Source organism: Xyrauchen texanus, chromosome 27 (genome assembly GCF_025860055.1).
Source record: "Xyrauchen texanus isolate HMW12.3.18 chromosome 27, RBS_HiC_50CHRs, whole genome shotgun sequence".
In the NCBI taxonomy this organism is placed as follows: domain Eukaryota; kingdom Metazoa; phylum Chordata; class Actinopteri; order Cypriniformes; family Catostomidae; genus Xyrauchen; species Xyrauchen texanus.
In genome coordinates, this window is record NC_068302.1 from 3,415,218 (window position 1) to 3,439,841 (window position 24,624).

Genomic DNA, 24,624 nt, shown 5'->3' on the forward strand with positions numbered 1-24,624 from the left:
CTGCATCCCTTGAATCTTCAGAGAAAACACCACTGCTATTTAGGCATTAATACAGAGGCAGCTCACTAGGTTTTGGATCAGAGCTAATATGCACTTTTCTGTAAGATGATTTGAGACAGATTCTGTTACATAGTGCAAATGTCATTGAGGTAATTTTGACCTTTTTCGTCTGTCCATTCTGCTGGAACTCAACCCCTCGTGCTCGCGTCCCATCAAAAAGGATGCGGGTCACCATGCAACCAACCTCTGCTGTCAGGTTGGGTCTGGACAGGGCAGGGCGAAGGTAAGCACTCGCTGTGCTCCATCGTTTACCTGTGCAGAGAGGAAAAGAGAGAGAATGCTTCAGATTTTCATCATGATTATTACTTTTAATTACTTATCAGCACTGTTATTATTGATCATGCTCAAACTAAGTATTAAACTTAAATGCCATAGGTGTCGTTAAGGAGTGGAACATATGTTTTTCCATGGCCAATTTTGTCCCCACCATTTTTTCAAATGACTTGCATTTAAAGCACATATGTTTCTACCATCAGATTATTTCAATAGCATTCAGAATAGCATTCTGAGATGCTAAACTTCTCACCACAGTTGTACAGATTGGTTACCTGAGTTACCGTAGACTTTGTCAGTTCGAAACAGTCTGGCCATACTCTCATGTCCTCTCTCAGGGGTGTAAAGTAACAAATTACAAATACTCACATTACTATAATTACTTTTTCCCAAGACATGAACTTTAAGTAGTTTAAAATTGTATATTATATAATATACTTAAGTATATTTTCAGTGTTGTAACTATACTTTTACTGCGCTATTTTACCACCATCTGTCCTGATTTTATTTTTATCTATCAACATGATTGGCTAGGGAGAGTCTCGTGACTCCCATCAAATCACATGTAAAATAACTTGAACGGCAGCTGCATATTTGGCACCATCTGTTATGGATGCCTCAAGCACAGTTTACAGCTGAACATCTCAGGACCTGACTCTAATTTGAAGAAACATATCGAGGTAAATTTAATATTTCTGTTTACTAGATAATGTGTGTCTGTAACGTAGACTGTAATTTAACTATCTATCACTCAGATTATTGGGCTGCTGTGAGAGATTAATACAATGTTATCAATAGGGCTGGGCAATAAAATGATCTAGATGTTTATAGGAAAAAATGAGAGATGTCCTCGATCAAACTTTTGAGTAGTTTTCTATATTTAGCCTATGTTCAACATCTAGAACAGGGGTGTTCATTACATCAATTGCAATAGCAAGAGCACCACTGGTTGGTTGATCTAGATGAAATATAAAAATGTAACTTTTTTTTGTTCCTGGCATCTGTAGCTGAGTGTTGTTTGATTGACAGGAGGCTAATGTTTGTGCGCTAATGCGTACGCACCTAAATGATCAAATATACTTTATAACTCTGACAATGCCCGTCTTTATGAGGATTTAATGTAAACGTAGTTGTTTATGTCTAAAGTGAATTTAGGACAAAAAGCATATTTGCATCAAAATGTTGGACTTGAAGTGTACATGTAACCGAATTGAGTCTTGTAGGCAATGTCATATTAAGGTTTTAATCAAACAACATTAACAAGGAAACAAGAAAACCACTAATTTTGGCTGAATAACTTTAGCAGCTTTAAAAGTATTAATGTAATAGAATAAAACAGTGATATTTTAATCATAAATATGTTTTGAAAATATTGTTCATTTTTTTAATAATACTGACCTCTGATGTAGAGAGTGTGTTAATTTGTATAATAAATTACCAGTAAAGTACAGATGATAAAATAATGTATAATTATGATAAGCCTTTATAAAGATAGAAAGGTATAAACATTTGCAGAGCAATACTTCAGCAGAACATTCCACCAGTCACAAACTTCAGAAAATTGTGCATCATGCATTAGAATGAGAACACAACTATTTCTTGGTTTAAAAGATACAAGAACTAAATGTGGAACATTGTATCTCAAAAGATACTTAAAGATATAATTCTCACAAAAATGAAAATTCTCTATTCATTTATTCACCCTCATGCCATCTGTCTATGACTTACTTTCTTTAGAACACAAATTAAGATTTTTAGAAGAATATTTCAGCTCTGTAGGTCCATTCAATGTAAGTGAAGGGGTGCCAAAATGTTGACGCTCAAAAGCACATAAAAGTAATACATACAACTCCAGTGGTTAAATCCATGACTTCAGAAATTATATGACAGGTGTGGGTGAGAAACTGATCAATATTTAAGTCAATTTTTTGCTAGAAATTATTCTCCCTACCCAGTAGGTGGCGATATGCATGAAGAATGCGAATCACCAAAAACACAAGAAGACATGGCTTACACAACGCTTCTGAAGACATGGATTAAACCACTGGAGGATACTTTTATGCTGATTTATGTGATTTGTGGAGCTTCAATATTTTAACACTGATTCATTTTCATTGTATGGACCAAAAGAGCTGAGATATTCTTCTAAAATCTTAATTTATGTTCTGCAGAAGAAGGAAAGTCATACACATCCAGGATGTCATGAGGGTGAGTAAATGATGAGAGAATTTTAATTTTTGGGTGAATTATTCATTTTTAAGCTTGATGTAGCCCCTGTACAAATAACTTTTCGCATGCCTGCTCTACCTCCACTATTGTGCAGGACATGATGTGCCAAGTGATTTGAACATGTTTTATACACAATAACGCTATGTCTGCATTAAGGGAAATTTAGACCCTACACATAAACTGATTTTAATATAATTGTTTCATACAATACGATTTAAAATGGTAAGAAAAATCAGTGAACTGAAAATAACTTTTTAATCTTTTAATTTCTGTTTTCATGTCTCCCTTTTATTTTTTTAATCAGATTCATGTAGTGTTTATCATAGATGAGTGATGTATTTTAAAAGTTGGCATACAGTGTTCATTATAATGGGGCATATGTTTTGCAACTCAGTAATCAATACTTACTCCTCATGAGTATTTTTAAATGAGCTACTCTTTTACTCTTACTTGAGTAGTTTTTAGGACAGCTACTTTTACTCTACTCACACTAAATTTTTTGGAAAGTAACAGTACTTGTACTTGAGTATGATTTTTGAGAATGGCAAGACTGGTTCGAACTGACAAAGTCTATGGTAACTCAGATAACCGCTCTGTACAATTGTGGTGAGAAGAAAAGCATCTCAGGTTGGCACTGTTTTGGCGGCACAAGGGTCGACCTACACAATATTGGTTATAATGTTGTGGCTGATAGGTGTAACTAATATATATATATATATATATATATATATATATATATATATATATATATATATATATATATATATATATATATATATATATATATATATATATATATGGAATTGGTACCTTTAATCACCAAAGTGGCATTCAACTGATCACAATGTATAGTCAGGACATTAATTACATGAAAAATTACTATTACAATTTGAAAAACAATTTCAGAACTTAAACTAATCACTGGATCAAGATTTTTTTGTTTAAATGGTAAAAGACTATGTTAATTTAAGAAGAAATGGTGGACAAAAAACATGAGTGAAAAAAATCCAATACACTTAAATGAAATGAGGGACCCGAGTAATCTAGAGATCAGAATTTCTTGAGGGTGAACGCTTTTCCATTCAGCCAGTAAGCAACCACCTAGCAAGCACCCAGAATAAACAAGCAAGCACTTGGCAATGCTTTAGCAGCCACCCAGTGCTCCTAGCAGTTCAGAATTATTGTTATAGCGGAGTTGACTGTAGTTTCTTGTGGACATGCCTAACATGCTTAACAGCTTAAAGTCTGCAGCACAGCTTAATACAGATAATGTCAACCTTATTCTGGCCAAGAACCACCCACATAAAACAGGAAAAGACTATCTGACTGACATGTAAAGAGATCATACACAGTTTGTTTTGTTTTTATGCAATGTTGAGGGGCAGGTTTATGTGAAAGTCTCTGCAATTAACTCATCTGCAAAGTCTCAATTAATGATTGCACAGAAAATGAAATATTAAAAACATTGTGTGTAGATTTAGAACTTTTGCCCATAAGTCACACAGATATAACTCGGAAAACAAAGCAGACTATAGAACTTGTTTTTAAGAACGTAAAGTTTGTAAGGTGGGTTCCATTCAGAAGTGATCATCCTTATGGCCCAGATATACTTCATATGAAATCGAAGAATGAACAGGTATGACGTCATTTAGAACAAAATCCACATGAGATCAGTAAAGCTTTTTTAACCACTTAACAATGATTTACAGTAAAGTATATACAGTATATAAACTGTATGTGGAGGTTGGGTCGTGGTCGAGTGCAAATTTGTGAATGGAGAGCGAGACTGGGAGACAAGAGAGGTAATGAGTTACATCTGTGGGTAATTTACTAACAGCTGTTCTGTGACGCAGTGAGAGGTGACAGAGAGATAAAAGGAAAGATGAGAGCCGCAGAAGAGCAGAGTGACATGCATTGACTGTGTGTGTAGTGATTTATGTTGATATTTTAAATAAACGAATTACATTTTCAATGCAAAATCACTAAAGCAAAAATATTCACGATCCCTCAGCCAGGTTGCCGATGTAATTGGATATTGCAGTGATGTGTGTGTATATATATATATATATATATATGTATGAAGGAGAGAACAAAATTAATTTATTCACACACATGAAAAACGAAAAACTGACTGGTAGAGAATGCACAAATCAAGCAGGTTCTTTGCCAGAGAGAAGTTGTCCTTCACAATTGTTGTAAAGCCATCTTTCAAAAAGATGAAAAACACACATTAATTGTACTTAATTTTTCCAGTTTCATTAAAATTTTTTGTTAAAATATCTAAAAAATAAAGTTCAAAGTTTGAAATCAAGGTGTCTTGCTTTATTGTGTAAGCTTAACCCCAACCCTGCTTAAAGAAAATGATCCCCAGCCTAGCGTCCAACCAGCGTTGGTTGGTTTCCTGTGGAGTTTTTTTATGTGACCAACCAAAACTTGGTCGACCAAGGCTCTTCTCATTGACTATTGTTTGGTCGACTATTAGGGGGCAGCCCTACAGTATATCAGTGGTGTGGTCACAAGCCGCTTCTGGACTGTTGGGTAGAAGACTGCTGTGGAGTTCACACCGTTGCGGACTCAACAGATGGGCGCATCGAGGGTGCAAAGAATTCCCTTGTGAGCACCCTTCTGATTGCTAAAATGTCAAATGGGACACCCTATTTCATGGACATATGCAAAAGTAGGGATGCACGGAAATTTTCGTCCAACAAATTTTTGGGCAAAAGAGAAAAGAAGTCTGGCTTGGCTGAAAATTTGTACAGAAACCATTACTTTAAAAGTAAGTAACAGAAAAAAATCTGGTAACAGAAACACTCACATGAAGAAAAAGTCTACATGCCCAGAAGTTAAGCAATTGCTCTCTTGGACATTAGCACATTAATAAAGAGCATTTTCCAGTGCTCTGGTATTGTGCGTTATTGTGTCATGGTCGTTATTATCCCATTTTGCAAAAATACGAATCGTTTATTTTTATTTTTTTAAGTTGTGGTTGTGGGATAAGATGATCACCTGGCCCGAATTAAACTTTTAAATTATTCAAGTGATCAAAAACCTATTTATAGTCATACAAATTTGACTTAACAAATAACTGAAAAAGGTAAAAGGGCCCTTTTCTCCCCTACTAATAATACTTTTAATAATTGCCTTATTTCAAGGTCCTAATGAGCAAACGCTTACCTTTGTGGATGGTCATATCCATCCACCCGAATCCTTCTTGCTGGAATCCATTCATATCATCAGTGAAGGGGTAACCCGCCTGCTGACCTGCTTCGATGAACGCGTGATGCAGAGGGTGATCGGTCTTTCCTCGCGAGACGTGCAGTGGCCCGTCACCCCCTCGGTACTGGTCCGCTCCCAGCTCATGTGTCTGGGCTTTCCGGAAGTATGGGAGACAGTGATCATAATCCCAGCCCTCGACACCCTTTCTCTGCCAGCGGTTATAATCCTCGCCATGCCCGCGGATGTACACCATGGCATTGAGTGACGATGAGCCGCCCCAAACTCGCCCGCGAGGCCAGTACATCACCCGCTCATCCATGCCTGCCTGAGGTAACGTGTGGTAAAACCAATTAAACTTGTCATTGCAGAGGTTATACGTCAGCGCGGCGGGCATGTGAATCTTCCAGGACAGGCGGGTGCTGCTGAGCTGCATATCTTTAGGCCCTGCCTCCAGCAGGAGCACTGAATCAGAAACATTCTCAGAGAGGCGGTTGGCCAGCACGCAGCCTGCGGATCCCGCCCCAGCTATCACGTAGCTGTAGGACGTCGTACTCCGCTTTACTGTCGTACTGCTGTACCTGGGATGAAGGATGTGGTTTTGCTGCAGTGATACAGATGAGCATGGTAAGCATGGTACACTGACATACCTGCAGATCCCTAAAGCATGCCTCATAGACATACACAAACACTGCATACTGACAGAGCTCTTAGCAGAAGACTTTCAAAGCGCAGCACCAGTGCTCATCTACAGCCCTGTGGAAGTAAACCAGAGAACACTGCATTACAAAAGCTGAAGTGAAGTGTCATGAACTGTTCTGCAACTAGAGTAGCAAGAGGAATTGGAAAAATATAATAACTGTTTTCAAACAGGTTTCCTGAATATTCTCCCCTTCTTCCATTGTCACACCCCAAACTCGTGCCATTGGTTGAGTCAATTTTGCTTTGTCGGGCTGCTAAAACGAACAGAGCAATGTTTTGAAAGCACTTTTTGGGGAAATCAACCTACAAATGACTAACTGTTAGCTCCACATTTTAAAGGGGTCTTGTTATGAGGGTTCAAATTTACCTCGATCTTTTGACATGAAAAAGCCTTTTCACACCAAACATAATTTCTTGCTGCGATGAAGATTTTGAATTAGGGACGCAACGATAAGAAATTATAGGCAGATACCGATATTTTGCAGCTTACAATATTATGTCATCAATCATCACTGTTTTACTGTGATGAATTATGCTTTAAAACTGTACAAAGAGGCACAAAAGCTTTTTACTGTTCTAACAATAAATAATTTGAAGATTGGATTAAAGATTGGATCGGTTGAACACGTGACTGGCCAAAATGTTAAAGAGAGCTACAATAAAAGATAAAAATAACTTAAAGGGGTCATGTCATGAGGAATACAATTTTCCTTGATCATTTGACATAAGAGGTAATTCTACAATAAAACATACTGTAAATTTGAGAACTCAAAACTTAATCCCTAATGTAATAAATGCATTTATTGAAACCAAGCTGCAAAAACACCTTGTTCTCTACAAGTACATCCAGACTATTTAGGGGTCAAGCGCAAAAGGTGCTGTGGCACCTATTGTTTTCGTTAGTATAATTAGGGGCCAAGCACCGAAGGTGCATAGGCACCTATTGTATCCGTTAGTATTATTACCATTATTATTATTATTATTATTATTATTATGGCTGGAGGTGTACAGCAGCCCTATGAACATTACATAGGAAAATGATGAAAATTGGCACACTGAAAGTGGTGGTCATGAACTGTATAGCACCGCCACATGTCAAATATTCACTTTTCATATGTTCGTATCTTTTGAACCGTTTGGTCTAAAAACAAAATTATTTTTGCATCTGTTTACACTCCTCCTGATAATTCTCCAATGACACATTAAAACTCCTTCCACTACAGTAGCTGCCATCTTGTATTATGATGTTTACTGATTTTTCACTATTATTCCTTCAAACATTACCCAATTCTGCCAAGAAAGATCTCAAAATAATCTTCAGACTGAGCCGCACAGATTGCAAACATAAGCATTTAGGTTTTTGCATTTGTGTAAAAGTTACGACATTAGCAAAATTTATGAGATCGATGTAAAACTGAATTTGAGCTATATCTTGGCAATGGTTTGTCAAATTGAGACTTGGTATGCTTCATGAGGACCATGATCTGAGGGCAGGAGCAAAGTTTGGTTGCAGCACCATCTATGGGTCAAGAAAGAGAAAAAATTGGTAACTTCAGAAAGACTATTTGTCACTCAATGAGCATGTCAACTCATTGTGATAAAGCACTAGTTTATAGAGTCACGGGTCCTGAGATGAATCCCATTTGGACCAGTGGTAGAGTTGATGTAATTCTGGTTTTCTGGAGGTCTTTGTATTGTGCTAATTGAATAGTTGCACAGTATATCACAGATAATTTCTTCTTGCAGCCATTCTTTTTGTTCTTCATCATCTTATCATTGTTTTCTGATATATATTGAAGTGATATGTCTTTTGAAAGGATTGTCAGATTTAAAAGAAAATTGGAATGTCCTGAGGACACCTGAGCAGTTCTGTTACAGTGCCACTATAGTTCAAAAGATAATCCATAATTCTGTGCTCACTCTAACCTTGCCATGTCTCTTTGCCATCAGCCTGACATGTCAACTGGGTGATGCTGTGTGAGAGCATCTGGCCAAAGTTCTGATGTTGTGGGTTCGAATGCCAAATTGAAATTTGGTTGCAGCTCTACCTATGGCTTTATTTGCTGTAATTTGTCCAAACATCATATTTTCCCATATATGACCTACTGACACTCAACCATAAGGAAATGTATTAAAACAATGATATATCTTTTCAATACAACGTCAGATTTCAGAAAAAATTTGTATGCCTCATCAACATCATGTCCTGATGCTACTTAAGCAGTTTGGAGACAGCGCCACCTATAGTTCAAAATATAACCTACACTTATGTGCTGACTCTAACCTCAGGAAGTCTCTTTGCCACTCAACTGAGTGGTTCAGTGTGTTAAAGCACTAGTTTATAGTTTCAAGGGTCTCAGATTCAAATCCCACTTGGACCAGTATTAGAGCTGATGTTATATTCTACTGGACGTCTTTGTATTGTGCTTACTGAAAAGTTGCTGGGCTTTTCACCAATAAAATTTGTATTTTGATCTTTGATGAAAAGTCTCATGAACATAACATTTATAATGGTGACTAGTGTTGTCAAAAATACCCCGATACCAAGTCGGTACTCAAACAAAAAATTATTTACGATACCAGAATTTCTGAAGGTACCGGGGTACCGAGGGTCTACCTGGTACCCACGCAGATGCAGGAACTTTCGAACACTGACAACAAGCAAAAGATTGCGGCAAGCAAAGCTGCTGCGGAGCCTCAACTGAATCTTGTCGAAATTAAAAGTGCGAAAAAGCCAGGTAATTTGAGGCTGATGAAAAGGGAAACATCATAGATCAGCAAAAACCTATTTGTAAAAGGTGTTTTCACAATTATCTGGCAAACATCCCGGTGTAATATCTTAAATGCAGTAAAATTGCTTTATTAAAGTTCAAATAATAAAGAAGCAGGTCATGTTAATAACTATAAACTCAGAAACTGGCATTTCTCTGTGTGGTCGGTGCCTCGTCTATGAGTTGCGCGAATGTCCCGATCTAAGGGGGACAGATTGAAACTGCATCCGGCTGAGAGAGACTCGCGATTAATCATAATATATGTCACTGTGCATTTCTAATCATGAAGAAAATTGGCAATATGCAGCTTTATAAATAAGAGCACATTTTGCACATTAGTTTGTAAATTGTTTTTTTATTAATTCTATTGTATGCTTGTTTATTTAGGCTTTTTTTTAAGTACTTGGTAAAAACTTAAATTAAAAGTTGCAAAAGTTGAAGCAAATCTTATACAAGTGTTCAAAAATACTTTAAGCATACATTGTTCAGTTTTGTTATAGGCCCTAATTAAAAAATTATATATTTAAATTAAAGTGTTGCTCAATGGCATATTTTTGTTCTTAGTTCTGCTGCTAATGTTTTGTAGACTTTGTTAATAAATGAGTGTTGTTTAGTAACCTGTTTTTGCTTTGGTACCGAAAATGGTATCGAGTACCGTGAAATTTCACTGATATTGGTACCGACTACTGAAATGCTATGTTCCTTTTGGTGACTGTAAGCCCAGCAGCTGAGTGGAGCAGATGTTAGAGCTAAAAATGTCCTGAGGATAACCGAGAAGTTTGGAGACAGTGCCACCTATAGTTCAAAAGATAACCTACACTTGTGTGCTGACTTTCAGCAGCTATATTTTCAATAATGTTTTGTATTTAAACATACACATACGGATGTCTTTGGCAGCTTGATACATAGTTCAGGTGCTTTTTAAAGATGCTGTGCCAACTTACAACTCTGAAGAGGAGAATCCACTCTCTCATTCAACTTCTGCTATTTTAAGCACAAACGCATCATGGACACGTTCTTTTGCCCATCTGCACTATTTTTAATTGTTGGTGTATGAAAACATGTGCTGAAAACACTAGGGGTCTCTCTTGAGAGCCTTTCTCATCTCTGATCTATGAGAAAAGGCCAATGAGAAATTGGCAGACAGAATTTGCATGACCTGCCCCGGACATACGGGTAGAAAGGGAGGGAAATAAATCTGTTTCATTCAGGATTTTTCTGAGGAGCCGACAATGAGGTTCGGCCGCAACAGTGGCTCGGTTCAGCGACGTGGCCGGGAGGACACCCGTAACCTAGACGTTCCCTGTCTGTCACTCACTTCGACGTTGTGTCGAAGAAGCGACACTAGGGGTCCAATTTAAATCACACCATGTGCTGAGCCGTGTATGTATACTGCTGACACAGGAGCGGGCAGGTATTTTACGTGCCAAAGTGACTGGCTGTGTCAGACTGCACGTACCCTTCCTCTACGCCCCATAAATTCGTCAAAGCCTTCTGGTTCTTTACCCCTGACCTGGAGGAACAAGGCGATGTGCCAAGCATGGGAGCAGGCTGCGCCAGCCACGCCTTTTCTCTCTCTATGTTTCTCGCATAAAGTTAAACGGCAGTTAATTTTCCCAGTTGACCTGAAGCCCTAAACAGCTGAGGTGCCTGAGCACCTGGTCCCTGTGGGCGCATAGTAACTCTCGGGAGTGGGCCAGGATGAGAAAGTCGTCGAGGTAGTTGAGAATGCAGACGCCTGCTTCCCGAAGCGGGGCAAGGCCTTCGGGGCGCGGCTGTGAGTAGCGCGCAGACCCGAGGAACCAATCATCCAGCCGCGAAGGCTGTGGGGAGGACGGAGGGTTCCAAAACTGGGCGTACTGGCCCGAAGGCGGCAGCCCAGTCGAGTCATCCGCGTCAGACGCCGGACCACTCTCCGATGCAGTGGCGAGCTCATCCAGCTCGGGGGCTCAAGAGGATAGGCGGGCTGGCTGTGAGGCGACCCGCTGTTACCTCGAGCTCGGATGGAAGTCAACCAGCGTGCCGGGGGTGGGTGGTTCGCGGGGGCGTACCCGGCGAAACAGAGCCCGCTGCTATCCCCAAATCGCCCCCATTGCCAGCCGGGTCATCCTCAATCCTGTGGGAAGGAGCAGCGACGTGGAGTGGCGTTCCTTTTGAGGAAGGAAAGCCGCGACCGTAACGTTGCCATGGTCATATTCTCGCAGTGAAAACATGAACCATCCACAAAGCTGCCTCGTTGTGATCGCTACCCAGACACACGAGGCAGTGCCTGTGGCCGTCAGGAGCGGAGAGCACTCTACCGCATCCAGGAACTACACAAGGGCAGAAAGGCATCTTTATAAAGGCGCGTCATGAAAAGTACGTTCAACGCCGCCATGTATTTTGACTTTGATTACTTTAGAGAGGTGATCGTCATAAGAAAGACCATCTTGAGAGTTAGAAGTCTGTTGGACACTGACTCTAGAGGTTCAAATGGGGTCTCAACCAGACATGTTTGGCCAGTGCAGCGCTATCAGTAAGAGGCAAGACCCTTACTGGCGAACTCTGGCCAAGACTCCCGGGAGCAGAGAAACGGGGGGAAACGCATACAGAAGCATTCTAGGCCATGTATGCGCCATTGCGTCCAGACCCAGGGGGGCTGGGTGACTCAGAGATGTAGAGGGGACATTGCGCTGTCTCTTGAGAGGCGAAGAGGTCCACTTCTGCCCTTTAAAATCCCACCCAGATTTGTTGTACTACCTCGGGGTGGAGTTTCCACTCCCCCGTCGGTATCTTCAGTCTGGACAGAAAATCTGCTCCCACATTCAGGCATCCAGGGATATAAATCGCCCTGAGTGACAGGAACTTGCCCTGGGCCCAAAGGAGAATCTGACGTGCCAGCAGATTCAGGTGGCGAGAACGTAGACCTCCTTGATGATTTATGTAGGAGACTGCTGCTGTGTTGTCCACCCGCACAAGGACATGGCAGCCTCTCAGGTGTCGGAGGAAGTATTTCAGGGCCAGAAATACCGCCATCATCTGGAGGCAGTTGAATCGAGCTGGTGACCCTCCCATTCCCCTTGGGCTGGACGACCACTCAAGACCGCACCACAGCCCGTCAGAGAGGCGTCTGTCATTGGCATCCTGCGATGATGTGATGCACATAGAGTGGGACCCAAGGTAAGAAACCGGGGTCTGAACCACATAGAAAGGGAACGAAGCGCTCAGCGCATAACCCTTATTTGCCTTAGGGGACTGGCCCTTGGATGAAATCCCCTGGCTTTTAGCCACAGCTGAAACGGTCTCATATGGAGAAGGCCCAAAGGAATCACCGTGGACACAGACGCCATGAGACCTAGTATTTGTTGATACATAGCCAGTCGTCTATGTAATTCAGAATGCGGATGCCCTGGAGTCGCAAAGGAGCCAGTGCTGCATCCATGCATTTCGTGAATGTGCGGAGTGATAGGGCTAGGCCGAATGGATGAACCCGATACTGGAAGGCTTCGTCCCAGGAACTTCCTGTGCTGTGGCAGAATTTAAATATGGAAATATGCGTCCATGAGATCGATCGTGACCAGCCAATCGCAATGTTGGATCTGAGACACGACCGTCTTGACAGTTAGCATCTTGAACTTGAACACCCTGACCGAGCAGTTCAAGCCTCGAAGATCTAAAATCGGACTCAACCCCCAACCCTTCTTGGGAACCAGGAAGTATCTGCTGTAATAGCCTGACTCTTTCTCTGGAAGGGGAACACATTCTATGGCCACTTTGACCAAGAGATTTTGCATCTCTTTCCACAGTAGACATGCCTGCTCCGGATTTACAGTAGTGGGAACCACGCCGTTGAAATACGGAGGGCGGCGAGCAAACTGAATTCTGTAGCCTCTTTCTACTGTCTGCAGAACCCATGTAGAAATACCTGGCAGAAGTTTCCACGCTGCCAAGTTCTCTGAGATGGGTATTCATTTCGGCACTTCCTGTTGAGGGGGTGTTGAGTGTTTCTGCATTCTGGATTAAGGCAGGAAGCAACGGTACACTCAACTCTTTGTTGGAAGCCTCTATCACCCGAAACACCAAAGGCGGCGGGAGTCAAGGAGGTTTCTTGAGGTATTGGGAGGGCCGATGTGGATGGTACACGCGCCCCGTCCTGAGGGGAACTACCCCCACAAGGCTGGGAACAAGACCGTCAGGGTTTCTTTCTTTTAGAAATCACGCCCCTGAGGTCCTGCTTGGACGGCCTCACTCCTAGCAGAATCGGGGCGGGACTGGGTGGCCGACGGCGAGGAAAAAACTGCCCAAAGGCTTCCTCGTGGCTTTTTGCCTCCTGGAATCTGGAGATAACCGTATTCATGGCGTCTCCAAAGAGACCAGAAGGCGAAACCGGGGCATCAAGTAAGAAAACCCAGTCCTTATCCTTGTTGCCCGAAAGGTTAAGCCATAAATGCCTCTCCGTGCTGACCAAGGCGGACATAGACTGGCCAATAGCACGGGCTGTCTGCTTGGTCACACGGAGAGATAGATCTGTGGCCGACGAAGTTCAGAGAAGGCTTCTTCATCAAGCGTTGCACCCGCACTCAGATCTTTCAGTAGGTCAGCCTGATAAGCCTGTAACACGGCCATGGTGTACAGCGCAGCACCAGCCTCACCTGCCCCTTGATAAGCCCTCCCCACTGAGAGCGGGTTTTTTCAATGATGATGCACAACCCGGCGAGAGATATCCCGCGAGAGTCTCTTCGACCGGCGGCATCATTGAATACCCTTGCGCCTCAGCACCCACGATAGTCGAATATAACGATGTCAAGGGCACGTGAACGCGAGAAGTATATGGCTTCCTCCACGAACAAGAAAGCTTGTCGTGGAGGTCATCAAAGAAGGGAAGGGACTGATGAGGCGTTCCCTTCCCCTGGCCACCAGACAGAAATCTGTCCTCTAATTTGGAGCGTTTGGGGGTTTCTTGATCGCGTGGCCAGTCTAACTGAAGTCTGGCCACCGCAGGAGTAACCACATCGAGTAACTCCTCAGAAGATTTTGAGTCATGTTTGGAGTGCTCAGATGTGGGTAACTCGAAGTCCGCAGACCCAAGAGAATCAAAGTCCCCCTCATGAACTGAAGAAGCACCGGAGCGCGCTTCAAGATCACAGGAAGGACCAGCCGGATCTGGGGAGAGAGCAAGCGAAAGGGACAGACCGGTCTCTCGTTCCTCAACCAGATTCATACGAGAGCCCCACGAATGAATCATGACCACTCACACTAAAATGAAGACTTCAGTAGGGCTGTGCGATTAATAACATTTTATTTTCAATTACGATTTTGGCTTCCAATGATTATGAAAACAAGATAATCGAGATAAAATGATTATTGTAACGTATTCTGTTTTGCAATGAAACACCCAGCCGTATATCTTTAAATCATCATGAATTAAAGTTCAAATAATAAGGAAGCACGTTATGAAAATAAACTCAGAAACTGGCATTACTCTGTGTGGTCAGTGCCGACTATGAGTTGCGTGAAGTGACCGGGGAACAGACTAAATCTTCTCCTGGCTGATGCACACTCTGGTGCGGGGACGCTCGCCACTCCAGCGCGTTTGCTGCAGCTTATAATGTGATGGCTTGCGGTGTAGTGAATACGTGTCACATTCACTGAGTCTCTTATCATAAAGAAAGCTCTATTAAGAAGAGAACGTTAATTTTTGGGTGAGTTAAGATGGATCTAATTGAACATAAAAGGTGAGAGAGAGAGGTCTTAGCCATTATACACTGGAACAAAATAAGTTTTGTCTTGTTTTCTAAAATAATATCTAAAACTCCTTTAAAACAATGTACAGTGAGGAAAATAAGTATTTGAACACCCTGCTCTTTTGCAAGTTCTCCCACTTGGAAATCATGGAGGGGTCTGAAATTGTCATCGTAGGTTCATGTCCACTGTGAGAGACATAATCTAAAAAAAAAAATCCAGAAATCACAATATATGATTTTTTAACTATTTATTTGTATGATACAGCTGCAAATAAGTATTTGAACACCTGAGAAGATCAGTGTTAATATTTGGTACAGTAGCCTTTGTTTGCAATTACAGAGGTCAAACGTTTCCTGTAGTTTTTCACCAGGTTTGCACACACTGCAGGAGGGATTTTGGCCCACTCCTCCACACAGATCTTCTCTAGATCAGTCAGGTTTCTGGGCTGTCGCTGAGAAACACGGAGTTTGAGCTCCCTCCAAAGATTCTCTATTGGGTTTAGGTCTGGAGACTGGCTAGGCCACGCCAGAACCTTGATATGCTTCTTATAGAGCCACTCCTTGGTTATCCTGGCTGTGTGCTTCGGTCATTGTCATGTTGGAAGACCCAGCCTCGACCCATCTTCAGTGCTCTAACTGAGGGAAGGAGGTTGTTCCCCAAAATCTCGCAATACATGGCCCCGGTCATCCTCTCCTTAATACAGTGCAGTCGCCCTGTCCCATGTGCAGAAAACACCCCCAAAGCATGATGCTACCACCCCCATGCTTCACAGTAGGGATGGTGTTCTTGGGATGGTACTCATCATTCTTCTTCCTCCAAACACGGTTAGTGGAATTATGACCAAAAAGTTCTATTTTTGTCTCATCTGACCACATGACTTTCACCCATGACTCCTCTGGATCATCCAAATGGTCATTGGCAAACTTAAGACGGGCCTTGACATGTGCTGGTTTAAGCAGGGGAACCTTCCGTGCCATGCATGATTTCAAACCATGACATCTTAGTGTATTACCAACAGTAACCTTGGAAACGGTGGTCCCAGCTCTTTTCAGGTCATTGACCAGCTCCTCCCGTGTAGTTCTGGGCTGATTTCTCACCTTTCTTAGGATCATTGAGACCCCACGAGGTGAGATCTTGCATGGAGCCCCAGTCCGAGGGAGATTGACAGTCATGTTTAGCTTCTTCCATTTTCTAATGATTGCTCCAACAGTGGACCTTTTTTCACCAAGCTGCTTGGCAATTTCCCCGTAGCCCTTTCCAGCCTTGTGGAGGTGTACAATTTTGTCTCTAGTGTCTTTGGACAGCTCTTTGGTCTTGGCCATGTTAGTAGTTGGATTCTTACTGATTGTATGGGGTGGACAGGTGTCTTTATGCAGCTAACGACCTCAAACAGGTGCATCTAATTTAGGATACTAAATGGAGTGGAGGTGGACATTTTAAAGGCAGACTAACAGGTCTTTGAGGGTCAGAATTCTAGCTGATAGACAGGTGTTCAAATACTTATTTGCAGCTGTATCATACAAATAAATAGTTAAAAAATCATATATTGTGATTTCTGGATTTTTTTTTTTAGATTATGTCTCTCACAGTGGACATGCACCTACGATGACAATTTCAGACCCCTCCATGATTTCCAAGTGGGAGAACTTGCAAAATAGCAGGGTGTTCAAATACTTATTTTCCTCACTGTATATTTACTTCAGGAGCTATACTGTAGAAGAAAAAATTGTTATCAGAGAATGTTGAAAACAATATTTAATCAGGGATCGACATTAACGATTGTCCGGGACAAGTGGATTTTTGAAGGGGCAAGTGAAATAGAATTTTACTTGCCCGACCTGACAAACAGACTGATTAAAACGTCAATAACGAAAGAATAACCAGCTTGATTTGTGATGGCCTAGGCCGGTGTCACTTTTTTCATATTCTGCTGTTAAAAGTAGCATTTCAAAATTCAACCAAAATGCCCGCCTTGGTGAGGTATTCATGTAAACACAGAGAGTGATGTCTAAAGTGAAAGTAAACAGCGGAAAGAAAAAATCAGATTTGTAATAAATGTCGGACAAGTAAGTATAAATGTAAGCTAAACGATCTGCTGCCTTCTAGTGTTCCATTATTATAAATCAAACAAACAGAACAAGAAAACAAAACTCACTGCTCTTGACTGAATATCTTTAGTAGCTTTAAACAGTATTAATGTATAGTAATCAAACAGTGAAGACCAGTCTGAACCTTGGATTTAGGATGGACCACACTGAACCTCACCGAAATTAACGGCCAGTTTGAACTGCGTTTCACATACCTGATCTCTGCCTGCATCACCTCGGTCTATTGATGGACTACGATCTTGAAATGGAATGCAAAGACTAACAATTGCCAACGAAAGCATGCATCAGCCAATTAAAGGACAATTGCATCTATGTGAACTTCTGCAGTTAATCCAGGATGGACTTCAAAGACATTTGTCATTAATCTTACAGTTCAAACAAAATCGGCTTAAACACTGACCCTTAACACTTACTTAGTTTAATCATTTTAAATTATGACTTGCACTATACATAAGTAATATTGGCATTATATTCATGATGTTAGCCAGAGGGGAACTGGCCCCCACAGTGAGTCTGGTTTCTCCCAAGGTTATTTATCTCCATTAATCAACATCTTATGGAGTTTTGTGTTCCTTGCAACAGTCGCTTTCAGCTTGCTCACTGGGGTTATTAATACAATTATTAATTACTTATTTTTAAACACGATTAACAATCATATTTTATCTAATTACACAATGATGATTCATCGACATTATAGACATTACAGTTTTATCATCTGTTAATGCCTGATCTTCTGTAAAGCTGCTTTGAAATGATGTGTGTTGTGAAAGGCGATATACAAATAAAATTGACTTGACTTGAATACTTGAAACTTTTAGTTCTATAATTTTTAATCTTTTGCTATGAGTTGTTTTTTGTATTGATATTTTATTACTGACTGTTTACAAGTCTTGAATAATTAAAACTATTCTTACATAATTAACAAATTAGTTAGTGTTATTATTTGTTGTGGTATTAAAGCTGGTATTGAGAATCATCATATTTCACTACAGACTACTGAAATGTTGGTTTTATGATAAGGTATCACCTTTTGTAACCCGCACACACAAACACAAGACGAGACAGTCACAATGTCGGAGAAAACTGCTTTATTCCAACAAAGGCAGGCAACAGTACAAACAGGGCAAATCCAGTGAAGATCAAGGGGAGCGTGATGTCGGGGCCGGGGAATCAGAATAGAATGGAGGGGCAAATCCGGGAGAGAGTGGTCAACGAGAGCGTAGGGGGTCAAAGCCGGGGTAATCAGAATAAGAATAACAAGACGGGACTAGTGGGGAGCAAAAGACAGGGGAACAAGGGGAGCTGGCAAGCTAAGAGGAGGACAAGAGGAGTTCAAAACTAGACGAGACTAGCGGGGGGCAAAGACACGGGCAACTAAATACAATAACCAACAGGCCTGAAACGAATGTGCTGTGATATAAATAGGGGAACTAACGAGCGGTGCAGGTGTAACGAATAAAGGGGTGATAAGACGAGTACAGGTCAAACTAATGATCTAGTGATTGGGACGAGTGCGGGTGAAACTAATACTGGTGATAGGAGAGCGGGCATGCGAGCCCGAGGAGGGAGACCTGCTAACGAGCATGAGAGCTCGTAGGAGCAAAACGAGCGTGGAAGCTCGAGGGAGCAAAACGAGCGTGCGAGCTCGAGGGAGCAAAACGAGCGTGCGAGCTCGAGGGAGCAAAACGAGCGTGCGAGCTCGAGGGGGCGGAACGAGCGTGCAAGCTCGAGGGGGCAGAGCGAGGGAGCGGGGTTCGTGACAGTACTCCCCCCTCTATAACGGATGGCTCCTGACGGCCGCGCTCGGTTGCGAGGAGCGCGACCTCTGGGAAGTGGTGCTGGACGATCCCAACAAACAAAAAGCCCTGAACAGACAACCCACAAAACACACAAACAAAATTGAGGGCAGTCCAAGGGGCACAGAGGGAAATGAGACAGTCCATGTGGTCAATGGGCAGTTTCAAGGCAAGGTCAGGGGGAACATAGCGGACAGGCGGGTGGTCGGGAGATCTAGGGGGCATCCAAAGGGCAGAGACTGGGTCAGGGGGTCTGGAAGGCGACTGGAGGACAGGGACTGGGTCCGGGGGTCTGGAAGGTGACCACCGGACAGGAATACGGTCCGGAGGCCAGGGAAGAGGCCACAGGACAGGGAGGGGGTCAGGAAGTCCGGGCTGAGCCGTGAAAGGTGGTGCCGTCAGAGGCGGCACTGTAGGCGGCTCTGGAGGTGGGGTTTTGGAAGGCTCTGGAGGTGGAGCCAAAGGAGGCTTTAGGGGCGAAGGCCTGAAAGGCTCTGGAGGTGGAGCCAAAGGAGGCTTTAGGGGCGAAGGCCTGAAAGGCTCTGGAGGTGGAGCGAATGACGGTGGCGCCGTGGGAGGCTCTAGAGGCGGAGGCCTGGAAGGCTCTGGAGGTGGAGCCGAAGGAGGCTTTAGGGGGGGAAGGCCTGGAAGGCTCAGGAGGTGGAGCCAATGACGGTGACACCGTGGGCGGCTCTGGAGGCGGAGGCCTGGAAGGCTCTGGAGGTGGAGCCGAAGGAGGCTTTAGGGGCGAAGGCCTGGAAGGCTCTGGAGGTGGAGCCAAAGGAGGCTTTAGGGGGGAAGGCCTGGAAGGCTCAGGAGGTGGAGCCAATGGAGGTGGCGCCGTGGGAGGTCCCCGAGGCGACAACCTGGCAGGCTCTGTAGTCTCGGGGGGTAGAGCCGTAGGAGGCCCGAGAGGCGGAGCCATAGAAAGCTCTGGAGTCTTTGGGAGCACAGCCGTGAGGGGCTCGGGAGGTGGAGCCGTGGGAGGCTCGGGAGGCGGAGCCGTAGGAGGCTAGGGAGGCGTAGCCGTAGGAGGCTCGAGAGGCGGAGCCCTAGGAAGCTCTGGAGTCTCTGGGAGTAGAGCTGTGAGAGGCTCGGGGAAAAAGGTCGTGGAAGACTCGAAAGGCTCTAGAGGTGGGGCCCTGGAAGGCTCGAGAGACTCTAGGGGGGGAGCCATGAAAGACTCGAGAGACGAAGCCCCGAGAGGCCAGAGGGGAGGAGGAGCCCTGAGAGACTCGAGGGACGGAGCCCTGAGAGGCTCGAGGGGAGGAGGAGCCCTGAAAGACTCGAGAGGAGAAGCCCTGAGAGGCTTGGAAGGAGGTGGAGCCCTGAAAGACTCGAGAGGAGAAGCCCTGAGAGGCTTGAGGGGAGGAGGAGCCCTGAGAGACTCGAGAGGGGAAGCCCTGAGAGGCTTGAGAGGGGGAGGAGCCCTGAGAGACTCGAGAGGAGAAGCCCTGAGAGGCTTGGGAGAGGGAGCCCTGAAAGACTCGAGAGGAGAAGCCCCGAGAGGCTCGAGAGGAGGAGCCCCGGGAGGCTTGGGAGGAGGAGCCTTGGGAGGCTTGTGAGGCGGAGCCCTGGGAGGCTTGGGAGGAGGAGCCTTGAAAGACTCGGGAGGAGAAGCCCTGAGAGACTCGAGAGGCGAAGCCGTGAGAGGCTTGAGGGGTGGAGCCCTGAGAGGCTCGAGGGGTAGAGCTCTGGGAGGCTCGAGAGACTTGAAAGGCAGAACCCTGGGGGGCTTGGGAGGTAGAGCTCTGGGAGGCTCGAGAGGAGGAGCCTTAGGAGGTTCGAGAGGAGGAGCCCTGGGAGGCTCGAGAGGAGGAGCCCTGGGAGGCTCGAGAGGAGGAGCCCTGGGAGGCTCGAGAGGAGGAGCCCTGGGAGGCTCGAGAGGAGGAGCCCTGGGAGGCTCGGGAGGAGGAGCCCTGGGAGGCTCGGGAGGAGGAGCCCTGGGAGGCTCGGGAGGAGGAGCCCTGGGAGGCTCGTGAGGCGGAGGCCGCCAGGGCTCTGAGGGGCGAGCAGAGGCCGGCAGAGCCGTGGAAGACTCTGAGGGCGGAGCAGAGGCCGGCAGAGCCGTGGAAGACTCTGAGGGCGGAGCAGAGGCCGGCAGAGCCGTGGAAGACTCTGAGGGCGGAGCAGAGGCCGGCAGAGCCGTGGAAGACTCTGAGGGCGGAGCAGAGGCCGGCAGAGCCGTGGAAGACTCTGAGGGCGGAGCAGAGCCCGGCAGAGCCGTGGAAGACTCTGAGGGAACCTCTGCGGTCTTGAGCACAAGACGAGACTGGGGAGAAGGGGCCCTCTTCCTTCTCTTACGTCTTCGGCCAACAGGGGACGTGGCCATGGGGACGGTCGAGGCTACAGGCGCTGGCTCTGGGGCGGTCGAGGCTACAGGCCCTGGCTCGCAGGCCGTGGCGGGCACGGGCGCTGGCTCGCTGGCTGTGCCAGGCTTCGAGGCTGGGGCCGTGACAGGCTTCGGGACTGGGGCCGTGACAGGCTTCGGGACTGGGGCCGTGACAGGCTTCGGGACTGGGGCCGTGACAGGCTTCGGGACTGGGGCCGTGACAGGCTTCGGGACTGGGGCCGTGACAGGCTTCGGGACTGGGGCCGTGACAGGCCTGGGGACTGGGGCCGTGACAGGCTTCGGGACTAGGGCCGTGTCAGGCTTCGGGACTAGGGCCGTGTAAGGCTTCGAGACGGGGGCCGTGGTATGGAACGCTGGTTCAGTTTCTGCCTCCCCCACAGTAAACGAGGAACCAGCGTACAGTAGGGCGAGGTCAATAAACTGAGCCAGGAGCGACCACCAGGCATGAATGATGAGGCTGGCTCATTCAGTCCATATTGAAAAATGTCTTTCAGAGCCACCTCATCAAAATTCACCTGGTTAGCCAGGGCACAAAAATCCACAACATAAGCCTCTAAGGGTTGGCTCCCCTGGCGCAAAACCAAGAGTCGGGCCGCTGGCTCCATAATGTCAAGGATGGGGTTATGAGTTACACAACCGCTGCCTTGCACGAAAAACTATTGGTAAGCGCCCGAAGAGCCGTCAAACCTCTCAGGGGGTTGAAGGCTCACGGCGCTCCGAAATGCATAAACGGGCTCAGGGGCAGACAAAGGTGAAACAGGGTGAAATAAATCAGAAATAGTGCATACCTGCTGCCCCTGGGCCGTGAGCGCGTGGTCATCTCTCCAAACAGTAGCTCCTCGCGCTGAATGTGACGTGTACCTCTGCTCTAGTGAGCTGCGCGAGTCCTCAGCGCGGGGCATTGTGACTGTCTACGGTGAGGTTGGTTATTCTGTAACCCGCACACACAAACACAAGACGAGACAGTCACAATGTCGGAGAAAACTGCTTTATTTCAACAAAGGCAGGCAACAGCACAAACAGGGCAAATCCAGTGAAGAGGCGTCAAAGGGGAGCGTGATGTCGGGGCCGGGGAATCAGAATAGAATGGAGGGGCAAATCCGGGAGAGAGTGGTCAACGAGAGCGTAGGGGGTCAAAGCCAGGGTAATCAGAATAAGAATAACAAGACGGGACTAGTGGGGAGCAAAAGACAGGGGAACAAGGGGAGCTGGCAAGCTAAGAGGAGGACAAGAGGAGTTCAAAACCAGACGAGACTAGCGGGGGGCAAAGACACGGGAAACTAAATACAATAACCAACGGGCGTGAAACGAATGTGCTGTGATATAAATAGGGGAACTAACGAGCGGTGCAGGTGTAACGAATAAAGGGGTGATAAGACGAGTACAGGTGAAACTAATACTGGTGATAGGAGAGCGGGCATGCGAGCCCGAGGAGGGAGATCTGCTAACGAGCATGAGAGCTCGTAGGAGCAAAACGAGCGTGGAAGCTCGAGGGAGCAAAACGAGCGTGCGAGCTCGAGGGGGCGGAACAAGCGTGGAAGCTCGAGGGGGCGGAGCGAGGGAGCGGGGTTCGTGACACCTTTATTGTACATGATAGATCTTACTGCATTAACATGATGAAAAAGTAAATCTCATTCCATAGAAGTGTGAGCACCCCTGCCTTTTCTTTATTTGACTGCCATAAGTAAAATAAAATAATTATTATATGACAATAGCCTCCTCCCCTATCCATTGCAGTTTACATTTCAAGTTCAAGGAAATTCACTGTTTGTTTTGTGTGGGGTTTTTTTATTCAATAAATGCATGATGTTTCCAAAGTTAATGAGTAATCGTGCGATATAATCTCAATCTCAATATTGACCGAAATAATCGTGATTATGATTTTTGCCATAATCGAGCAGCCCTAGACTTAAAAATCACATGATCAGCCCAATACTACTCAGTTAATCTCAGTAACCATCCTGTTATTTGACATTTTCACTCACTGATTAAAGTAATCATGGCTGACTGTGAATACCAAATGATATACCAGAAACGGAAACGGAAAACTATTGATTTTAAGCGGGTCATGAAATGCTTAATTTTTTTTAATTATTACATTGAGGTCAGCTTATAATACTATCAATGTTTTTTTGCACAAAAAAATTGTCAAATATTTGTAAAACATAATAATTTTCCATACCCATTCCAAAACCTGAAAGTAAACGCCCACTGTTCTTATTAGCTTATGTCATTGCATTTGAAAAATAGTATTCACATTGATTTTAAAGTGGACATGAAATGCTCTTTTATTTATAGTGTGTGTGTGTGTGTGTGGGGGGCTGCATTAAAATTGTCATAATTTAGTAATAACTGAAAATGTTTGGCCCTCTGCACCTAAGCGCCTCCTTAAAACTCCAACTGTTCTTTTTGGCTAATATCGTACAGTAGGTTTATTAGAGCCATTTTTGAAACTCAATCAGAAGAGAGTGAACCAGCTAAAGAACATTATAAAAACAAATGTCAGGGTTTACACATAACGCACATCAAACATTGTATTCGAATACATTAAATTGTTCATCTCAAGCTCAACTGTTAACACTCACACTCGACAGCTGCGTCAGGACGCGACAGCTGCGTCACATCAAAAGCAACAATACATTGATTATAATCAATGATCCTGTCTACCCTGGAGTCATGAGTTCGAATCCAGGGTGTGCTGAGTAACTCCAGCCAGGTCTCCTTAGCAACCAAATTAACCCGGTTGCTAGGGAGGGTAGAGTCACAAGGGATAACCTCCTCATGGTCACAATTAAGTGGTTCTCGCTCTCAATGTGGTGTGTGGTAAGTTGTGCGTGGACCACAGAGTTTAGCATGAGCCTCCACATGTTGTGAGACTCTGCGGTGTCATGCACAGCGAGCCACTTGATAAGATGTGCAGATTGACGGTCTCAGAAGCGGAGGCAACTGACACTTGTCAGTGAGTGTAACTGTGCCACCACGAGGACCAACTTAAGTAGTGGGAATTGGGCATTGTAACATAGTGAGAAAAGGGGATAAAAAATAAAAATGACGTTGTCTACTATGGAAGCGTTCATTGCGGCGCACTGACAGTAAACAGATGTTCTGTTCCAGTAGCTGGCGCTACTACTGCCAACAACACAAATAAATGATTTTGAAAGTTTGCGTTAGACAGCCTTAGTTTGGTATAGACAGCCTTTTTGCCGTTGCATCATGCAAAGGATGCGCCCGGTGTAAACACAGATCTGCAGATGGATATGCTCTGCCTGTGTTTCATGTGGGTCAACTTGATGACATCATTGTTCTGCACGCATTGTGTGTAGTTGAAAATGGCAAGTGGAGAAAACGAGCCGCTGATACAGAAACCCTCTGTGTTTCTTCTTTGCGGTTAACAG

General features: G+C 44.7%; 1 protein-coding gene across 2 annotated transcripts in view; it reads right to left on the reverse strand.

The window, feature by feature from the left end:
• Nucleotides 1-24,624, reverse strand: part of LOC127620832 (choline dehydrogenase, mitochondrial-like) — a 76,984-nt gene that overhangs the window by 43,732 nt on the left and 8,628 nt on the right. Inside the window, exons 1-3 of one of the 2 annotated variants that reach the window (XM_052094090.1) lie at nucleotides 22,018-22,160; nucleotides 5,737-6,531; nucleotides 161-312 (exon numbers count right to left, since the gene is read on the reverse strand). In XM_052094090.1, the coding sequence (XP_051950050.1) occupies nucleotides 161-312; nucleotides 5,737-6,472 (888 nt within the window). In that variant the 5' untranslated portion in view covers nucleotides 6,473-6,531; nucleotides 22,018-22,160. Of the gene's footprint in view, nucleotides 1-160; nucleotides 313-5,736; nucleotides 6,532-22,017; nucleotides 22,161-24,624 lie in introns of those variants that run through there. The other variant, XM_052094091.1, reaches the window with a different exon arrangement.